Source organism: Zosterops lateralis (assembly GCF_965231275.1).
Source record: "Zosterops lateralis genome assembly, chromosome: 5".
NCBI lineage: Eukaryota > Metazoa > Chordata > Aves > Passeriformes > Zosteropidae > Zosterops > Zosterops lateralis.
Genome location: NC_139766.1, coordinates 45,080,095 through 45,102,174, shown reverse-complemented (window position 1 = coordinate 45,102,174; position 22,080 = coordinate 45,080,095). Strand labels below are relative to the sequence as shown.

Genomic DNA, 22,080 nt, shown 5'->3' with positions numbered 1-22,080 from the left:
TTCTTTCTTGCAAGACTTTGAACTCATCTGTGGCAGCACAGTTCTATCTTCAATCATATTTTATGAGAGCTGTAACTGATAAAATATATTATGAGTGTCACAAGGAACAGCTGTTTTACATGGGTTATAAAAATAATGAACTTATAACCCCATGTTTCCATCAATATGCTGTCCTTGAAGTCTCCCAAGTGAAAATAAGAGAAAACTGACAAGTGAAACTTTGCCTGCCTCTAACCAGTAGATCTTACTTGTGCAAGACAGCAAAGAAAAAAAAAAAAAAAAAGCAGGTAGTCAAAATGAGTGGGTAGGAGCATTAAAGACTGAAATTGTAAGCAGAAACACAAAGAATTGCCAATGGATTTCCTTTTTCCCCTCAATGGCAATTAAGTGACTCGTTGCAGCTCTCATAAAACAGCTTGGTCTCTGAACAAGTGTGGTTTGACAATACTGCCAACTTTACTTTTCCTCTCTGCCAAACTTTTAAAGTAATTGCTGTTCCTGTGATTTTTCTGCCACAGAAAGCCCTATTGAGGGACACACAGCATGAAGTGCTGGGTGGGAGAACTAAAGAAACTTTGTGAGGAAAAGGCGGAGCCTGTGAAACTTGCCAGCTATGAACTTGTGAAACCAGTATTCATCTCCTCTCTACCTCCCATCACAGAGATCTGAACAGGCTGATGACAGCTCAGAGAAAAGTGTGGGATGCCAGGGAAGGTATGCCATAACTCTTAACTAAATAAGTTGATGGAAAAGCACCAAACACTGCCTTTTAATGTTTCCTAGAGGAAGCAAGGCAACCAGGTTAGATTGACATTATTATTTTTAGAAATAATAATAAGCTAAAACTAATGTCTGACATTTCTCTATGCCAGTAAGAAATGTTTTGGGTTTGTGTAAAATGTGTGTTTTGTTTTCTCATGCCAAGGAAAAGAACACAGTATTTCCAACAGAATTTATGTCTAGATCTTAGCAACATCCTGGGAATTAATGCTTATGGCAGATGCTGCTAAACAATATTATTTGGTATTAGGACCCTGTAACATAAAAGAATTCTGTGCTGCATTTCTAATCTTTCATCAGGATTTGGGGCTTTTTGCTCTTTGAGACACTGGGATCCCAGAGTGCCATAAAGAACCAATACAAATGGTGTAGATTGAGTTCCATTGATGCTCTTTTTAAAAACAAGGTGAACGCTGCACTTCTTATTTCGTTTGCTCTCAAGCAAAAGCAATCATGGCTCATGGTTGTAGCCCCCCTCTCCCAGATTTTGCTGTACATGTGCCAGGGCCAGGTAAGTAACAGACAAGGCATTTCATGAGACCATCAAACCCATTACTTCCTGAGCTTCAGATCCTCTCTCTGACTGTGAGCACAGTGCTAGAGGTTCTCAAACACTGTCTCTGTACAATCATTTACAAGGTACTTTTTTTCACCCAATCCACACTTACGAGCAATCTATTAGGCATCTGTGCAACTGGGACACAGATGCTTAATCCTATATGGAGGAAAGAGGGCCTACTTCATTCAAAATGTTTTGAATCTGTCACTGCATGCCCCCTGCAGGAAATGGCTTGCCTTGGAGGATAACCACATTACCAATGCAATAGTCCTTCAACTCTAGCAATAAATTCCCACCAAACACCAGCTGTAACACATCTCCACTGCTCTGTTATATCTGCACACGATCCCCTAGTATTTGACTTCAAGGAGTCCCGTGCTGTTCTACTCATGGCAAGACTGCCTTGCACCTACCCCATAGGATGCTGCATTGTGTAGGGGAATTAATCCTCCTTTGTCCTGGGCATTAACATCAGCACCATGCTCAAGAAGGTATTCAGCTACTTCCAAATTATTGTAACCAGCTGTAGAAAAAGCAGAGGAAAAGAAATCAGGTATTAGGAAAGCTAAACTAAAGAAAAACATTAGACAGAAAAGCTAAGGCAATTTTTCAACAGCAGAAGTTCCTCTTCCCTAGTAATTGTATTACCTCCTGAAATACAGAGGCTATAGTTAACTTTTTGTACAGGACAATTTTCTGTGAAACTCTTCCTATACCAATCCTGATTTTGGCAAATTACATCTGTAGACCTACCATAAATATACAAGCCTTGAAAACCTGGCACATTACCCACCTGCAAGATGCAGCGGTGTTGAATTTCTCCCCTGGGTGTCTCTGCAATTGATATTTTCTTGAGTACACAGCTTCTGCACTCGTGCCAGGCACCCCTTCTTGGCAGCATCTAGCAAGGCAGCGTCTCCTCGCAGTAAGTCCTGGATATCTGTGTCTCCTTCTTTCACCAAATCTAGAGGAGTGTTCCCATCTCGATTCTTTTTTGTTGGATCAGCTCCGTGCTGCAAAGAGCAAATGGAATGCTGGTGTCACAATCACATGCAGAGCAGTGCACGTAAGCGTGTCATTATTTTGTGAAACAAGATAGGATTTTGCAGACCTACCATAATGAAGTAATAATTGTATAGATTAGTAGGCACATGCAAATAAATTCAGGAGGCTGAGGCCTAGAAGCACTAGTCTGAAACACAGCTCTGTGAATCTCAATTCCACAGGCAAGAATGGCAGTCCTCTGCAAGAGCTGTCCCTGCTCTACGTGCAACTGAAGAATGTTCAGGAGCATTTTCTGCACATAACTATTTCTTACTGTCACAAAAGTGCAAAAGGAAAGCCAACTGCAAGTGTCTTGCTGCCAGCCCTCCTCTCCTCCTGAAAACTGGCAGGAAACAAATGGCTGGCAGAGGTATTTCCTGAGCACAACTTTCTGAGCTAGCAAAGCCAGGCTCTGAGTTTTACTGAATATCACCCTGATATTGAAAGGCACTTGTTTCCAAAGGGAATGAGCAAAATACTCTTCTCTACACTTTCCAATAGATAACAGCACCATTTCAAGCAGTTTACAGGTCTTTGGAAGAAGTGAAAAAAAATTTTGGTGGACAAGGGGAGTTGGATGACTGCTGGAATGTATTTGTGCTGGTAAAACATGCAGATCAGGCAGTGATAAGAACACAGTACTGGAGCACAGGGTGATGAGAAGGGGAACATACAACTACATAGAGCATATGGCGTGAGTCACGTCCACATTCAGTTTTGTGGGAGGACAGCTCCTTCCCTATTCAGTCTCAGCAGCAGTGGGGAAAAAACAAAGATAGATAAAGCAGAGGCAGCTGGTGGTGCTACAGTTCTCTGGCTGACCTCTTCAGAACAGTCAAACACAGTGGTCCAATCCCTGCCAACAAGTCCACCCTGTCATTTCCCACTTGCCTGGGAATCAGAGAACAGCAATGGGAGAACAGAGGGAAATAACTGCTTTGTATTTGGAAGCAGTATCCCTGTGCTCATGGTGTAAAGGATAAAGAGCAAGGGACAGAAAGGGACAAAGTATTGATTACACACAACCAGTTTCCACATATGTGGCTCTTTTAGGAAGTGAGCACTCTTCGTGCAAGACTTTTTAGACTACTCTAAGATATGACCTGAAATCCCTTAATTTAAAACTCATCAAAATTGGAATTATTCAAATATGTTCCAAAATAAATATCTGAATGAAGAGGCAGTGTCTTCTGACACCCCTTCCAAGGCATGGAAAAACCAAAGGTGGTAATTTCAAAAAAATGTGATTAAAAAAGACACTGTCTCCAAAACGCCTGTTTATTTTTGTTTCCTTCTTCAAGCAGACCAGGAGAGAAGGTGCACAAGTCAGGAAGAGTCAAGCTCAACATCCACAACTCAGCAGAACTGACAACACTGCTGGCTGGCAGAGGAGACACAGCAGGAGAAACCCTGAGTAAACTGCAGTGTGAGCACATATCCACAGACACTCAGAGACTTAACATCCGTGTCACCTTAAAGACATATTTAGCTCTTATCTTGTGAAAGAGTGATTAAAAAAATAAAAAATCAGCTGTTTTGTATTTCCTGTTGTACACCCATTCAGGATCCTCTGAAGACAAAATACGAGTAAATTCCCTGTGAAAATTAGAAAAGGCCAGTGTCTATAATGCAACACTATGCTTGAGAGATCACAAGTGTTCCTAGAGCTTGAGTTAACATCTCTATCAGGGTGTTACTTCCAGGCCCACACCATGCCTACTCCACAGACGTCCCTTAATATCTCCTGGTTTCTGCTGAAGATGTGCTTCAAACTATCATTCTTCTCTCTCTGACTGCTTTTTTGGTAATCAAGTGAAATAATTTATGATGTAGGAGGGAAACAGTGGGCCTTTGCAGCAGCAAATGAGAAGTGGCTGCGGAAGATCCTCATTATTTTAAAACTATCCGTATTCTGACTTTCTCCTATTTAAAATATTGTGCTTCAGAGGGACTTAAGTAGGCATGGCTGAAAGAGGAAATAGGATTGGCAAGAAATTCTACTCTAGCACCCCCTTTCACCCTCTCAGGGCAGGATTTGACCTTATGTTAAGAAGTTTCTCAAACTCATGTTTCTCACTGGAAACTTCTTCACATTACCTCATGCTTTTTACAGGTTCTTCCTCTAAGTATAATGAATATTTATGCCACAGTATATTAACATGCATTTCCTCCAAGAGCTTGATAAATTATACATTAACATAACAGTTTTAAATTTCTCTCATACCAAACAGCATTTAGGACCCACCTTCCGCAATTGCTCTGTAACACACTCTTGCGTAAGTATTAACAAAATTTACTTAAATACAGTAAGTATTTCAGAAAGGGATGGATAGGACAAGGTAGGGATTTCTCATTTTTTACAAGAATTCAGCTGATTTATCCAGGGTCAGAGTCTTGTCCTAACAGCATTAATACACGTGCTGGAAATAGCCCTTGTACTCATGATTCTTTTTAAGTCAATGATATTTCACAAGAAACCATATGACAGTTGCAAGATGAAAATTGATTCAAAGATACCACAAAGAATTTAGTGAATGCAATTAGCTTTGCATTAACTAATCTTCAGAAAAAATAAACATAAATGCATTTTAAGATACATCTGAGATCTCCAGCACATACTTTTAATAGCAGTTTGCAGATTTCATATTTTCCTTTTGCTGCTGCTTCATGTAGAGGAGTGAATTTCCACAAGTCTGCCACGTTGACAGAAGCCCCATGCCTCACTAAGAGTTCAGCCACTTCGTAGTGTCCGTAAGAACAGGCATTGTGCAGGGGTACTAAGCCACTAATCAAAGAGAAAGCATTAATAGCTAGAGAATAAAATCCTATATGCAATCAGTAGATAAAACCCCCACTTTCACCAGACATTATTGTAATGTTTCAGTCTTTCCAGTTTTCTTGGTTTTGTTTTTCTATTTAAAAAATCAATTAGAACTTAATTATCCTCCTTCAGTTCTCATTCACAAGCCTTTTAAATACTTAGCAAGCCCTAATGTTACAGCTTCCACAAGCAACTTCAATGCTGTTAATAACAGATAAAAACTAAATTGCAAGACTTACTGTTTTTCTGAGTTTGGATATTTGTGTAAATTTCAAGAAAGACATAACACTATACAATGCGTTTGAAGAGCAGTTACTAGTAAGTACTGCACATCTGATAGATACAGAAAGATAGTCAAACATTTCTTCCAGGGTCAGCTTGAAAATCCAGTATTGGAAATTTATTATCCCCCACTCTGAACTAATATATGGAGTAAAAGAGTGAACATAACCATGCTGCTTCACAATTAATGCAAAAAACTGTAAATGGTTGATATAACTTAACTGAATTATTAACTGTAAAAATAATTACCTTAATAATAAAGGCTAACAGAACTAGAAAAAATGACCAGACATAACCCTGGTATTTCACCCCATTTTATTCAAAACTAATTTTAGATGACCTAGAACAAGTTAAAGGCTACTTTTAAGCAAAATAAAGTCTCCAAAATGGGCAAAAAGGGGAAGACAAGCATCCTGTATTACAGTGCCAGGTATGCACTTGATAATGGCTTTTCCAGAAAGCAAATTATGCTGTAATGGTCTATAAATCTCCTTAGAGCACAGGAACAATGCAGAACCAGAAGGAAAGAGAAAAATTTTCAAGAGAAAAACACGATGGTCACTGAAATCTGAAGCAAAATGAATAGGTGAGATATAAGCCTCACACTAAGAGAGAACAGCAGAACATATCATGGAATAAGATGTACCCTTTATCTTTGGCATGCACATCTGCTCCATGGTGCAAGAGGTACTCCACCACTGATACACGGTTATATCCTGCAGCAAAGTGCAGTGGTGTTGAATGGCGGCCTTCCAGATCTCTGCAATTCACATTCTGAGGGCTGCAAAGTTGCTGTGAAGACAAAAGAACCCAAAATCTAGTACAGAACTAAAACTAACAAATAAGGAACTCCCCAAAACAGCAACAACAAAACATGAAATAAACAAACCCAAAAGTAAATAACTAAACTATCATCTTCAAAGACCCCAACACAAAAATTGATCCACTTATATAATACAAATTTTTTGAAGTATCAGGAAATTTCTTCCTACTTATACAAAGTCAAAAAAATAGCAGCTCTAAATTTACAGCTGAAAGTACTTCTGTAATAACAAACAAGACTTAAATGATGGAAGCAGTGTGAAGATGTTCCTAATGTTTAAGAAAGGGCGAACCTCTACATCATCAAGTACCAGGTTCAAGGCCATGTAACTTTCTCCAGATATATCACCTGGCCTATACCACCCTGAAAACCAGAAATACTTAGCTTAGTAGTCAAAGGAACTGCTGGTGCACAAAACTGCTGCTGTTTGAATATTAATGTGTATCATGTTGAAGTTCAAGGTGGGAAAGTATGCACAACAGTCCATCTGCAGGCTGTTTTGTCCACAGACCAAGTATCAAAAACAAGATCAAACCTTCCTGTGATGCTGGGATTCCATGGCCTGACCCTTCACCTTCAGAATAAGGATGGTTTAAAATATGAAGCCTGCTACCTCTTAACAGTATTTGTTTGCCATCTGATCGAACCATGCACCTGAGTTTGTTTCTATTAAACTGTGATTCTGGGAATCACAGGGTCTACATCAAAGGATTATGGCTACATCTGAGTCCATTGAAGACATGACTGTGTGAAGGACTGGAAGAATAAACAAGCAGAAACTCAAGAGAAACACACCTCAGTACATCTTAATGTACTACTTTCTAGAAGAAAAAAAAGGAAGACCCATGACTTCCCATTTTTTATGATTTACCATCCACTGGGCAGTGCTTCCACAACCCATGTAGCAGAGGCTTCCACAAGCCTTGCATAGAAATGCAAAGTAGAAAATTCACATGAGCTGTTCAAACCCACCTTCACAGTTTCCAAGTCTCCAGCTTTGGACGCCTCTAACAACCGATAATCCACATCGGATGTGCGCACAGGTGTACTTTCTACATAGAGAAAAAGTAGAATTACTTAGGATACTTAAGTTGTATTAATTTGTGCTCAACGTATTTTCCAAAGCTGGGGGGTGAAGTTGGTCTGTTGTCACTTGTGAAAATGCAGCTGGGGTTGTGATGTTCAAGTTCATACTGCCAAAATGTCTGAATAAGGAGTTTTAGTTTTAGAGCAAATCAGTCAGATTTTGACTCTAAAGGTGACATTATTCTACCAACTTTCTTCTCTTTCAATCCACATACATACATTCACGTGCCCATTTTAACAGGTAATGCTACCCACATTACCAGCTACATCTCAGAAGTGGGTACACTTCAACATAGTCCTTCCTTGCACTGCTGTAAAATGTTTTTTCCTTGTTATGTCCTATTTTAAGGCAATATTGTTGAAAACGCAAGAGGAAATGGAGTTTCTAGCTACCCTGGGTCTTCTCATCTATCTGGATATCTGCCTTTGTTTGCCCAACCGGACATGTCACTGTAAGGTGAGTTACTTGCTCAGTAGTAGCAATTATTCTTTGTACTTGCAAAAATTCAAATGTAACATGGGTAAGAGGATGCCAACCCTTAAGCACTTACATGAAAAACAGTGGCACGCTTTTAAACATCTATTCATCTTTTTAATGCAAGATATAAACAAATTGTATCTAAGCACTATCCAGAGCACTTTCACAATAAAATCTTACTCTACTGGACAAGCAAGAGATTTGAAGTAAAAGTTCAGTTTAGCAACTATAAGTGTTTTTCTGCCAGTAACACTCTGCTTGTGAATGCTGAAGTATGGAGTACCTAACAGTTTGGCTGATGTGAGGAAAAAGGTTTCTTACATGCTCAGCAATATTCCAGTTGCCTTGGAACTTGCTACCAAAGGAATCCCTAAACTCCCTACATGTGCCTTCCTACAATATCCTTATACAGCAGCATGTTCTAGATCTACAAAATGGTTATTTTCTTCTTGATTTGCACAAAATCATCGATCTGAGCAGAGCCATTTATTTTCTGACAAGTATCACACCATACATACTGTAGTTGTGTGCACTTGATGGCAGAAAGGAGAGATGAGAAAACTACTGCAAGTCTCTTGCACTGAGAAAGAAACAAGACTCAAAGCTGTAAAGGGACAAGCTGAAGCTCAAATATACAAGCCTTTACTTTTACCCACCACTTAAGATCTGTTGCACTGCTTCATTTCCCATCTGTGCTGCTGTGAAGCCTTGCAAGGAGATGATGGAGGGATCAGAGCCGTAACTCAGCAACAGCCGGCAGGTTTGCAAGTGCCCTGCTAACGCAGCCCTGTGCAATGCTGTTTGACCAAGTGTGTCCAGTGCATTCATCTGAAAAAGCAGCAGCAATATAAAATTAAACACTGTTGTAATTAAAAGGCTGCACCTGTCCCTGTCCTTAATAAGAATCATAATAAGAAGAATTTTCTGGCATACAAATTTATCTCTCAAGTCTCCTGCATTGCAATTAAACAAAACCAAACAACGAAACAGGCAAACACTCCAAAGGAAAACTAATTTACTGCAGATGTTTTCCTGCCTTTTAACAACACAGGTTTTTTGTTTGCATGGCTAATAGACAACATAGGATCCCCATGACCATACTTTAAATAGTGATCAAGGTTTTGACGAATTTGATGAAGACCAGCCTTGTGCAAGAAAAGAAAAACCATTACAGGAGGAGAAAGAGGTAACTTGACATAAATTGTTACCAAACAATTCGAAGATCTTACAGCTTTAAGGAAATTACCATCTGTCATTGTCAGAAGGAGAATAACTCAACATTACCCATTACCAAGAATTAATGCAAAACAAAGATGTCAAACAAAGAATTTTATGAAGGAGTGGGGGGAAAAAAAGTTGGATACAAACATTTCCTCCTCACTTTTTGTGCCTTTACATGAACATTATGTATAACTGAATATAATTCTTCTCAATACAAGGCTGTATAAACAGGCAAAATGGAGTATCATTTTCAAAGAGTATGATATAATGGAAACACATCTGTCTGGCAAGATCTAACAGAGCAGCTAAATAACTAGAAGCATCTCTCCCAGCGCACTATCAAAAAAAGGAAGAGAATAATAGAGAGCTTTAAAAAGCAGAAAAACACCTCCATGAAAATAACCTTTCAGGAAGATACTCTGTACCTAGCAGCGAGTCATGACAAATTTAAATGCAAATGCCCAACAGTTTTACCACTTTATGAAATACAGAACTACTCAATATTCTCTGCAAGCAACTCAGAACCTGTTATCTGTTTCCAAGCCTACAGATTGCAGGCTGTGAACTGCATGCATAATAAACTTTGTTACTGTATAAAACCCACCTTTTTACCGTCTCAAAATCTTTGTGGTGACTACAAACAAAGGTTTTGCTTGCTATTTTTCACCTAAAATGTAGCATGCAAACTCTATTACCCTTCCATGAAACCAGTGAAAAAGCATTTTGGTTAAGACACAATTCTATAGCTAAATGAAATTTAACTAAAACTAAATGAAATTAACTATGCAAAGATCTACAACCAGATAGCATAAAAAAATTAACTAAAATACCTGCAATAGTGCAATATCAAGTCACAAAAAAGAACAAAGAACAACAAAAAAAATAAAAAGGAGTGTGATTTGATATTGTCTGAAATTATTTTACAGACTGAAAGAGCAGGAACTTCACAAACCTCTCTTGCAGCAAGATGGACAGGAGAATAGGTCTGCTTTCTTCTAACCGTGCTCAGCCCATGCCACTCTAATGGGATTGCCCTAAAAGTTTTGTTTCAAATAAAAAACTTACTGCTATCATAAATATTAACTAGATGCTGAATGTCCTAAATCCATCATTTTGTTCAGATGATGATCCTCATCTGTTTCAGGACACCGGATATCTTTCACCACTGATAAGGGCACAGAGGTAAGCAGAACTCTGGGGCTACACATCTTTAGTAATGGTAAATGCAGAATGAAATAAAATTTGTAGATTCTCAAAGTAGCTGATAAGAATTCAGTTCATCCAAAAAAGAAAATCATAAGTAATGTATTCTTTAATACTGAATTCCTGTGTTAAATAGGCCTGTACTGAACAAACTGTAGAAATAATAGCAGCAAGACATTCACTGTGCACAATTTGATACTGACTATGTCCCTGGAAAAATGTTAATATTCATTTGAAAAGAACACTGTCAGAGTCATTAGAGCCATCATCTCATATGTCTTATCCAGGTCTCCTTTCACCTCTAAACCATTATCTTTCCCAACAATCAATTATTCTGGCAGAAGGACATCGGCCATTTGAAGAAATACCTGCTTACTTCTGAGACAAAAAGGGCTGCAGCTGAGCGGGATGCATGCACCAAATGCAGCTGCTCTTTATCTCAGGAGCAGAGTTGAGCTTTGCAGGACAATTTCATTGGGAATATGCTCACTTTGGGGCAGATCTTCTCTCACCAATAATAGACCACTTCTCTAAAACCAACCAAAGAATATACTCCAATAAGGCTTAAAGCAAGAGGACTTACTTCCAAATGAAAATCAACTTAAGCACTACAAGCTAAAATAGAAAACTGAGACTTAAGTTTAAGAAAGTCTTATAAAAATCAGATTTGGTAAGATATATGCCTGTGATAAACAATGCTCAATACCAGGTCCAAAACTAACTGTGCCTTGTATACCCAGACTGTTCCAGCTGCACTTATTAAAAAAGACAAATATCAATTTGGTCCCCTTTATAAGCAGTCTGCAATTGGAAGACTGTAGTTCAAAATTATCTTACAGACAAGTTTTCTGCAAGGAATTAAAAATGACAGGTTTGACAGCTTTTATTCCACAGTGCACTGGCTCTGGATCCAATTTCTTCACCTTTTAGCAGGAAAGCAGTCATTCCATGCTCAAAATGCAATGTAAAAGCAAAATACAGTTATCAATTGAAAAGAGTTTTAAATAAGGGTTTTCAGAGAAAAATACTGTCCTATTTATTATTTCCCAATGCAGATTTCCTTCTGTTCTCTCCGTTTCCCTTAATTTCCTCTCCTCCATCCTGAACAGACCCAGTAGAGAGAAATGGAAATGGTCACACATCATCAGACACTACTGAGATTTCCCCTTCCCTCACTGCTGCTCTCTTGGAGCAGTGTACAGTGTTACAGCACTATTCCCTTGGCTGCCAGGCACATGTGGCAGCTCAACAGCTCGGATCTGTTCAGGAAACATTTTTTGCAAGACTTCACAATCATATCGGCTTCCTATCAAGATCAAATGCCCTAAATATCCCTCCTGCTCCTTGACACTACAAAGAACAGCACAAAAGGCAACAGCTTCCAAGCACTGCAATTTTCTCTGTGAAATCTTTCTGAAAGATGTACATTCTAAAAGTCACATGTGAAACTTGTGCTCTGCCAACAGTCCCATATAACGGTATCCTTCCCTGCAAGTGCTCTAACTGCTCTTCTCCTGCATTAACTCTGAAGACAAGCTTGCAGTATGCTTTGTGTCTTGTTGTCCAACAATAAACATAGGAGTGAAGAAGCATTGGGGATAATTTCAAGCTCAGTCAGCAGAAAAAAGCAGGAAAAAAAAAGGGGTTACTTTCACTCTGAAAGCTCCAACAGGATCCAGTTAGGTGTTCCACAATTACCTCTTCTGCATAAAAGTTTAATACTAACGTCAGGATGTTTGGATGTCTAAGCAGTGAGAAAAGGTGAATCAGTCAATCACAACAGATCATACAGTTCTTTATGTTGTTAACCATCATAGTCTAGAATCTGCTACATTTCTGAAAGGCAATTTAATTTTTCAATTCTGACTGTTCCCAGAGAAAATCATACCTCTCCCTGAAATGTTGGAAATGAATGTGTTACACAACAAGGTTATTCAAAACCATTTCAGTTTGCTGTGTGGGTCTAGATAGAAGGTGAACATTTGCAAATCCATGATCACAAAAGGCTGGCAACATGCTACTCCAATGCACAGAAATAACTGTATTATGCAAAGATGCATAAAGCAAGATCCTCCCAGCAGAGCAGAATGAATTCATTTCTGCTACCATCACAAATAGGGACACTATCCCTTTGACATGACCTTATAAAGGCTCATTTTCTCTTGCAGAAGAATAGCTTCAACAGTATCCTTTAGAGGCATATCATAATTAAAGACCATTCATGACATCTCTGCACTTGCCCAAGATACCAGTGAACTTGCATGCTTGAAGGTCTTTCTTTCCAACAATCCTTCCAGTTCAGAAAATACTCTAATCCTTTACTTCTGCACTGCTGGAAAGCTGAGTATCTTTCTGAACACATTAATTTCTCACATGTCTACAAATCTGGACAAGAACTTAGCCAGATGAAATATTCAACTATCTAGAAATACAACAAAACAGGATGAAACTCACTTTTTCACTAGTTCATCACCTTCAAATTATTTTTTAAATTAAAGATTTTGATCATCTTCAAAGATAAAATCATGACATTTGAAGATTTGATCACAAGCCTAATAAAACTGTTTATGTTTGAGGATTCTTTGAAGATGCTCTGCTTTTATTTTTCATTTAGTACTTGGAGAATATTCAACATCAAATAAGCAGTGGTGTGAAATGCTGTCTCACACAAACAGGGCAGGCAAACAAGGAAAAACTGGCATGTAAAACCACGAATATTTATGATCAACATTCTTGAAGAAAATTCTAAGAAATCCCAAGGTTTCTCACCTGTTCTCTAAATTGACAGACAACTTCTGCAAATTCAAGTATCAAGCTAATAAAAACATCTTCCATGGAATGAGTGTCGCCTAGATATAACACACTGATGTGCAACTAATGTGCACAAGGACTTCTTCACAGCTCAAATTAGGAACCTCGTCTGTACTGTTAGTAAGGGTCAGCAAGACACACCAAAAGAAGCAATTTATGGTTGATTGCTTGCCAGTAGGTCAATTCTTGCCAATACAAATCACAGAATATCCTGAGGTGGAAGGGACCCATCAGGACCATTGATGGATCCTGTCTGCACAGGACACGCCAAGAATCACACCAGGTGCCTGAGAGCATTGTCCAAACACTTATTGAACTCTGGCAGGCTTGGTGCTGTGACCCCTTCCCTGGGGAGCCTGTTCCAGTGCCCAAACACCCTCTGGGTGAAGAACCTTTTCTTGATATCCAACCTAAGCCTCCCCTGACACAACCTCATGCTGTTCCCTCAGGTCCTGTCATTGGTCACCAGAGTGAAGAGATCAATGATCTCAGATGTTTTTTCCGTAAAATAGGTCTCAATCAAGCACAAGTTATTCAAGCAGTCCTTCACTATTTATTACCATCTAACATACTTCAAATAGCAAATTTACACAGTGATAACATTATGGATAATTAAATCCAGCTCCAAGACCACAGACCATCCCTTGTTCATCCCAAATTCCCAAAAGCAGTCTTTATCACACTTTAGCCCTTTCCATAGAACAAGGAATGGGTAGACATACATACTTCACTGTATGTGAACTCACTTTTGCTGACACAGCTTCTCCTCATGAAAACAGAAGAATTTCCTATAAAATGCTAAAACAATCACAAATTATTTTCTATCTACAGAATTTTATATGACTTTGTCTCCTAAAGCTATTATTGTTGGTTATTTTGTGGATCAACTGTCCTCCTTTTGTCATGGAATTTCAGAAGAAGAAAGTTCTACTTTCTTTGAAGCCCTAATTACACATCTTTTTCAAATTGTTACCCTCTCTCTGTAATCAACAGTGCTTTCCAGAAGGGAGATTAAAGCTGAATTTAACAGTACCTCTCCTTTGACAGAAAAAATGGCTGCAAAGTGAAAAACCCTATATGGTAGGTGTCATCCATATACATGTCAGTAAGCATTTTATATGAGATCATACATGGAATTTTTTATTTTATTTTATATTGAAAAAAGAGAGCTTGTTGGAAGAACTGAAAATTTTGAAATGGGGAAGGCTGCTTGGTGGCTGGTTGTGGGATAATTTTGTGTTACTATTTGCATTAATGATCTTGGCACAGGAGGATTGTGCTGAAGGGCACAAATATAAAATGTTAGCAAAATCAAGATTCTCTGTGCATTGCAAGATTACAGGAAGGATTTGAGTACTACTGTCTCATGTCTACTAAAAAGGCAAATATGATCCCAGTATGCATCAGTCAGGCACTTACAACAGAGGTAGAGAAGTGCCATCATAGAAGGCAGGGGGGAATGAATTCTATTCTTGTTGCCTGCACTCCAAGATTTCCTCTGGTGCCAGTAAAGAGAAGGGTTTATAAGGATGAACAGGAAAAAGCAACATTCCCCTATGAGGGAAGATTAAGTGTTTGAGGCTTTTAGCCTACTAAAACAAAGGCTAATAAGAAACAGTTTGTTCACTGCAAATACCTCACTGAAAGAAGCATCAAGTAAGAAGAGAAGTATTTAAAAAGCAGGAGGATGCAGTTCAAAGAACAAAAGGATCTTCACTGGGAGGCTGCTATTGCAGGGAGACTAGATTCACCAGCTCATGAGAACCCTCTCTTCTAAAAAATACAACCAGAGATGATCAAAGACCTTAATATATCTGATTACATCTTATGAAGTAACTAAAATTCAAGAGACAAAAAGAGAAAACATGAAGGAAAACTTCCAAACACACAACAAAAGAAAAACATCAAAACTTGTATGATGCTTCAGGAATGAAAGTTGCCATGTCACAACAGTCAGAAATAAAGAAATGCCAATGTCAAGAGTATCTGATAAACCAAATGCCTGCAGTCAAAGCATGGGCAAGAGGTCAAATGATAACATACAAGCAAGACAAACATGGTAGAGTGATTAAATATGCCTAGTTAACTAACTAATACTCCTGATCATATCTCATCTGGGAACTTCAAAGTGCCTCATAAAGCCTTAATCATCTACCTCTCATTAAAAATTATGGCACATTATTTACTGCTTTACAGCTAAGAAACTTCGGACACTGATCCACAGCAGTATGGAAATATGCACTTAATATTAACTTTGATTAGTCTCCTGCCATGCACTTAAGTGATTTGCTAGATCATAAATGTAAATGGCCTATCCTCAGAATAACATAGGATATGGGATATGAATGAAGAACAAGGTTTAATGATCACTAGGTATACTGTTGATGGAATAAACCACAGAACACACCACTCAGCGTCATTCTGTAGATAACTGCACCCCTCATCACCATTAGTCAGTCCATAAGTGACTCATGGATCACAATTTAGGAATCTCTGCTTCAGGAGATAAAAGAATTACAAGCTATCATCAGAACATGCTACTGACAAAACAAAATGGGTCTATTCTAGTAAGGATGCCATCTTGGACCTTACTACTCCTAACCTGACTACAACTGAAGTAGATTTTCAAGGGAGCATTAATTTAAGTAACAAGAGTACAGTAGCAGCACATAGAAGCTCCTTGTATTTCAAAGCAGGTGGTACTTTGGTATCAGTACATCTGAAACTCCAGCACATCCAGTTCAGTGCCTACCCGAATACCATCGGTACTGAATTCCTCTGCAAAAGCAGATCCTCATAAAAGTCTATTCCTATGGCAAAATGGATATTTTACTTTCAGTGCATAGGTATGGTATGCAACTAATAGTGAATCTGGGAAAATAATAACCAATAGTTTTAATGACTATAATCAAGAACTTTGACCCTGCTTTCCCCTTAGGCAAAACTTAGTAGTCACCAGTGCATTAGGACTCTCAAAAATGATCAGCTCTGCCATGGTTGTTGTTAAGGTATTTTATGATGCCATTAAAGTACTATGGAAGTGAATCAGAAATCTGGCAGTAAGCTCTCATACCAGGTTATAAATTAAAATTTATTGTTTCAAAACAAAAACACTTAACTGTGCATGCAACTACATTGCTCATACCTCCTATCACAGCAAGAGTGACATTTGATCATTACTACAGGCAATAACATAATACAACAGGTATTCATAACAATGAATTCTCCATTTATAGCTACCTGAATGAAGAGGAAGACTTAAAAAGAGTAATCTGAGCCCCATTAAAGCAAAACCAAGATCTTTTATATCCTAGCCAATGCAAAGAAAGTACCATCAAGAAGAGTTTCTGAGAAAATTAAGAAGTGATGTATATCATTACCATGAATATTAAGTTTGCTGCTAAAACTTGCAGAAAGATCATTCCAAAACACTTCTGAAATTGTGTTTTACCACATTCTAAATAAAGTTAGTTATATCTTCCTCTGCCTTTAATAACTTGCTGAACAACGTGTTTCTAAGCAAGCTTCACCACAAGCTCACAAATTACTTAGGTCGGCACCTATCAATAGCTAAAGGGCACGGCAAAACAATCTGACCACAAGAATAAGAAGCAAGCAAGGGCTAAGGAATACTCAGCATTTGAATATTAAACTCAGTGTCAGTACCCTCAGCCATTGGAAATTTTCAGGCCAACAAGATAAAGCAATGTGAGGTACCAAGATAACCATATTTATTAGAAATTATATCAAGGTTCATTAAAAATGAGTAAGGTAGACTCCTAAAGCCTTTATTCAGTTACTTGAAGAGAAGCAATTTTCAAATGGGATTCCTGAGGATCTTGTACTTATTTCAGATAAAGCACACTTCAAGGTTAACACAAGAAGATCAAAGCATCATATCTATCATATGATATTATATAACTATCATAAAAACTTATGTGATATATAATAAACATAACCCTTCTTCCTGCCCTTTGTCTTAAATAAAATACATGCAAGTATATTTACCTTTGCTCCATGTTTATGCAGAACTTCCATGACATCATTATGAGCTTTTTCAGCTGCAACATGTAAAGGTGTCATGAAACTAAAGGGGGAGGGGAAAAAAAAAGATGTATTAGTTTTGCATTCCTAGTATGTCAGACATCTTTGAAAAACTCAAACATTTCAGAAACCTACTCTTTGTTTTTCTCATTTACATTAGCTCCTTTCCTGAGCAATAGTTCTGTAACTTGTTTCCTCTTCGGATGCACAGCAGCCACAGCACAGTGCTGCAAAAAAAATAAAAAAGTAAATATAAAGCATATTTCAACTATGCAGACGATAAAGAACTTTAAAGATGCATTACTTCATCCCTTAATTATTCTGCTAAAATCAGACTACAAAATTTACAAACAGAATTCGCCATACTGAACAAAATACAGGTTACTGATCAATGCTAAATTATTCTACTCAGAAAAACAATTTTAATTTTAAAGCTATTTGTCACTTAGGAAAAAAGCAGTATGGTCCCACCTACACTGATCAACTATCAGGACAAAGTGACACAAAAAACAAGAAAGACAAAGAAAGACAAAGAGTTTGAAACAGCCTAATTTTTTACAGAGGGTCTCCAAAGTGTTCTGTTAGTCAGCAGGGCACACCCAAATTTAGCAAAGGCAAGCTTTGTAAATAAACATTAAGATCAACTTTTGCTCTGAAGAGTGGCACCATTTTTAAGGCTTTGCAGATAACATCCTGTCTCTATTTCCTGCCTATATGATAAACAAGCCCTAAAACACAAATGCTGAAGTATTGCCAAACCTCAAAGCAACACTAAAACCTATGCCAAGTGTTTGCTTTGACCTTTTGGCTAATACAGCAGAGACCTCAGTGGCCCATGGAAAATATTATCATGCTTAGAGTAGGAACAGCTCCGTTAGATTACAGATAACTTCATCTGATTCTGGGAGCAAAGTTCTTTCATTTGGACTGGAGACAATTTGGAAATCTCATATATAGCAGCCAAAAACTGAAAAAATCACAGTCAAGCACTCAGTGAACAGTGAACCAAATATATCAATAGAGCTAAAATATCCCATTTGGTCCAGCTGTCTCCATAGAATCAGCAGGGGGAAAAGAGCAAAGAACATCACAGGACTATGAAGTGATCATTATACAGCTAAAGAGATGCCACATAGCAGCAGCTGACACACTCAGAATAAAAGGATAACATCATCCCAAATTTCACAGTGTCTTCACATTCAGCCTATAAACCTCTCTTCCCTATCTTGCTTCTAACTTCAGGCGAGGCTGCTGAGTCCTCCACAGAGGAAGCTGAGCATATGGATGCTTGGTACCCAACACACAATGTTCTGATCACAATCACAATGTTTCCAACACTAAATATACAGTTGCATGCCTGCAGCTGAGACCTGCCAACGGGAAGAAAATGTTCTAATGGAATAAAGTATCATAACTATAGTGGTTTTAATAATACCATCAGTCTCAGCATCAAAGTCTTCACTACATCTGGGATACTGGCTGTGTTCTTTGCTTCCACTGCTTCTTTAAATAATTAAATAAGGGCAGGAAAGTCTCAAAAGAACCCTGTGTCTACAGCTAATGTGGTACTGTCAGTACTCATCCAAACCTGTGAGACCCTGTGACATACACCTATTTTCACCACAGTTTTACGTATCCTATGAAGAAAATTTGTCATCCAAGTTTGCTCACATAAAACATGAAGGAAACTAGGCTACAGAAATAAAATTTAACCCATAAAAAACCACATCAACAGACGAACAAAAAAAAAGAGGTTTATAGGAAAAAATGCAAGAGAAGTGAAAAATAAAAAGGTGAAGAGTGGCTGGAGAGCTTCTGTAATCTACCACAAGGAAGGAAAAAAGTGATAAAATAAATTATATGATTTTTTTTCTATAATGGTGATTTTATTTTAGTATAGGAAGTATCCAATGCCAAATTCTCAATCTCAGATGATGAATGTATTTTCATAGTGTAGAAATAAAACTCCTTGACTCCAGGCTACCAGCACATTCATCATGAAACAAATGGATTGACTGTACAATCTCACCAGTGCAGTCTCATGCGACTGTGGCTGCTTAAAATTAATGATCTCCAAAGCAAGTGTCTTTTTCACTTTGGCTAGGTCTGCCTCTCTGGCTGCTTGCAGTAGAGAGTGTCCTTTGAATTCATCTGTTAGAGGAAAAAGACACATTTAATATTCAGCAAGATGTCACATTTATAAATGTTATTGCAGTAAGACAGCTATACTCAATTAAGAGGAAAGAGGAGTGCTTCTGCATGTCTTCTGGTGGCAGCTGACCTGGGACTCAGAACATGAAAGAAGCTTTGCCAAAGCCAAAGGGACATGCTAAAGGAGAGGGGAAGTTATTCCTTGAGTTAAATCCTTATAGCTTTTCCCCCTTTTATCCTCCACCCACTTGACATAAAATGCATATGTGACGTGTACATCACCCACATTCTTAAGAAAATAAAGCATTACAGTTACTTGTCAAAAACTTTGCTGTATTTGCATGACAAATAATTCACTGTAAAGCCTAAGTATATATATAATTTCTATAAAATTATAAATAACAATAAAAACAAAACCAACAATAATACACATATAAAATACTTAACAATTGGTCTTAAAGAAAGTTAACTAGCTAAGCATTTGCTGTCTGCTCCAAAGATGAAACAAGCTTTGCTAGCAGGTATATCTTTGCAAGTACAGATCACTAAATATGCTATTTCCAGATCTTTTTTAGCTCAGCAACTAGTTCATGTTAGTTTTAAATAACTTTGAATTTGAAAAGAAGTGTTTATCTTAAAATGTAGAGACAAAAGGCAGGTTGGCAAAAATGAAATCTGACCTTGGGAATTAGGAAAAAATACCTCAATTTCAGTAAAAATATAAATATTTTTGTTTCATAAGCAAGCTTGAAATCTTAAGTTAGTTAACGAGTGACTTTCTTCTCCCATCTTTGTTTTAATGTCTGGTTTAAATTTCTTTGTAAGCAAAGCATTACTCAAAGCACAAGTGCAAATAAATCTTGAAATAACAAACATAATGTAACTGTATTCCCAAAGTATAAGATCAAACAACTCAAGAACATAAAAAATATGGTATTTTGGGATGCAAACACAAGCTATCCCATCAAGATACTGTCAAATTTGACATAATGCTCACATTTGTTTAAAATTTCAGTGGATATTAATGGACATGAATTCTCCTTAACTAGCGTAGAGGAACTCTAAATACAGAAATAAACTGAAGTTTTAATTTATTTATTTTTTTGCTTGTTAATTTAAATAAATGCTAAATTAACCTTCCTAGGCCAGAAGCTTTAGCTTCTAGCAGGACTCAGAGTAGAGAAGTACCTAAAAGATATTAATGCTCTCCTCTTTTCTTCTAGACCAAAGTTTTCTGCTGCATATGATCTCACCATCTTCCCTTCAAAGAATAGCGACAAGACTAAAACCTGACTAGCTGTGATTGTGAGTAGAGCAGGATCACATTATTAGTGTCTGGGGGCTTCTGCTATACTGGAAAGGTGAGAGACAAAACCAAAAACTTATTTATTATTGAGAATCTAATTCTCAATAAGTTTTCTGTAACTTCATAATGCTCTCTTTCCATGTATGTCTCATTTAATTATCTTTTACATTTTTTAAGAACGAGGAAATAGATCTCCCAAAGAGGGAATGCAAAGGCACACAAATTACAGTTGGAATACTGGTTTGTAAACAGCATAAGGTTTGCAAAGACTACAAAAGGAGGTGATTTCCATCTCCAAGGTTGCACATCAAAGGTACCTACCTTCTGTAAATTTCTAAATGAAATACAGAGCCTCAACACAGAGGCTCCTGTGTGACTCAACTGGACTTTAAATTTAAAAATCCCAAAATCACTGATTCAGCAGTACCTTAATAATTCTAAACTTCAGAAAACCAGGCAATATGACAAATGATGTATCAGAGGTACCTGTGCAACTCAAAGTGCACGGCACAGCTGCAGCTACTCTGCTGCTTTGCATCCACTTCTGAAGCCTGAGAAAGGTGGCCTGGAAGGAAAGCATCCCTTTCCACCCGCCAACAAGTGTTTTGAGTCTGGAAACACTTACAGGTCAGCCTCTCCCTGAGCTCAGGCGTTGGAGCCATGTCAACCGCGCTCTTGCCATGGCAGTTGACCAAGGTGGGATCGGCACCGTGGCTCAGCAGGAGGGAGCAGACCTCCACACGGTTCTTGGAAGCGGCCTCGTGCAACGGGGTGAACTGCCACAGGTCCATAGCGTTCACACAGGCACCATGCTAGCACAGCAAAAAAAGCCTTGGATTAGTAAGAAATCACCTTCAACAACTAAAAAGCATACAAACTTTCATTTTATTATAAAAATTGGTTCAAATCACTCATGTATGAATACACACACATAAAAAAAGTTAATTAAAAATACCAGCATACACAAAAATACTGTTGAATCTGCGAAAAGAATTGGAATTTCTGTGTGAGCTAATTTTTGAACAGAAAGGTTCAACTCTATCATCAGCCCAAAGAAATTAGATAAAGAATAGGCCACATATACTGTTCCAACAAAGACCTAAAGTTGCAGGCTTTTGAAATGACAACTCTTCGCAACTCTGATTTGAACAGCTCATATCTCGTCTAATACATCTAAATCAACAGTAATTACTTTCCATCCTTTTGCTTACCTTAAGCAGCAGCTCTGTAACCTCATAGTGTCCATAGGAACATGCATTATGAAGAGGCACAAGACCACTGCATGGAAGAAGAAGGCAAAGGACAGATTTTTTTAAAGCAGCATTTTTACAGGAGGAACAATTTTCTCCCTACTGAGATGAAAACATCAAACTAAAGTTAAAATATTTAAGTAGTTAAGTATTTAAAAATTAGAATTGACAAATTAAGGGGAAAATCTGACTTCCCCAAACAACACATTATTTAAGAGCAG

At 37.9% G+C, this 22,080-nt stretch overlaps 1 protein-coding gene across 1 annotated transcript in view; it reads right to left on the bottom strand.

Moving 5' to 3' along the window:
• TNKS (tankyrase) overlaps window positions 1-22,080 on the bottom strand; it is a gene marked incomplete at its 5' end in the record, with an annotated part of 126,364 nt that overhangs the window by 17,520 nt on the left and 86,764 nt on the right. The window contains 11 exons of the mRNA XM_083862058.1: window positions 1,753-1,862; window positions 2,133-2,352; window positions 5,003-5,168; window positions 6,133-6,278; window positions 7,282-7,361; window positions 8,530-8,701; window positions 17,117-17,195; window positions 17,288-17,379; window positions 19,182-19,303; window positions 21,235-21,421; window positions 21,821-21,887. Coding sequence (XP_083718184.1) covers window positions 1,753-1,862; window positions 2,133-2,352; window positions 5,003-5,168; window positions 6,133-6,278; window positions 7,282-7,361; window positions 8,530-8,701; window positions 17,117-17,195; window positions 17,288-17,379; window positions 19,182-19,303; window positions 21,235-21,421; window positions 21,821-21,887 — 1,441 coding nt within the window. The remainder of the gene's footprint in view (window positions 1-1,752; window positions 1,863-2,132; window positions 2,353-5,002; window positions 5,169-6,132; window positions 6,279-7,281; window positions 7,362-8,529; window positions 8,702-17,116; window positions 17,196-17,287; window positions 17,380-19,181; window positions 19,304-21,234; window positions 21,422-21,820; window positions 21,888-22,080) is intronic.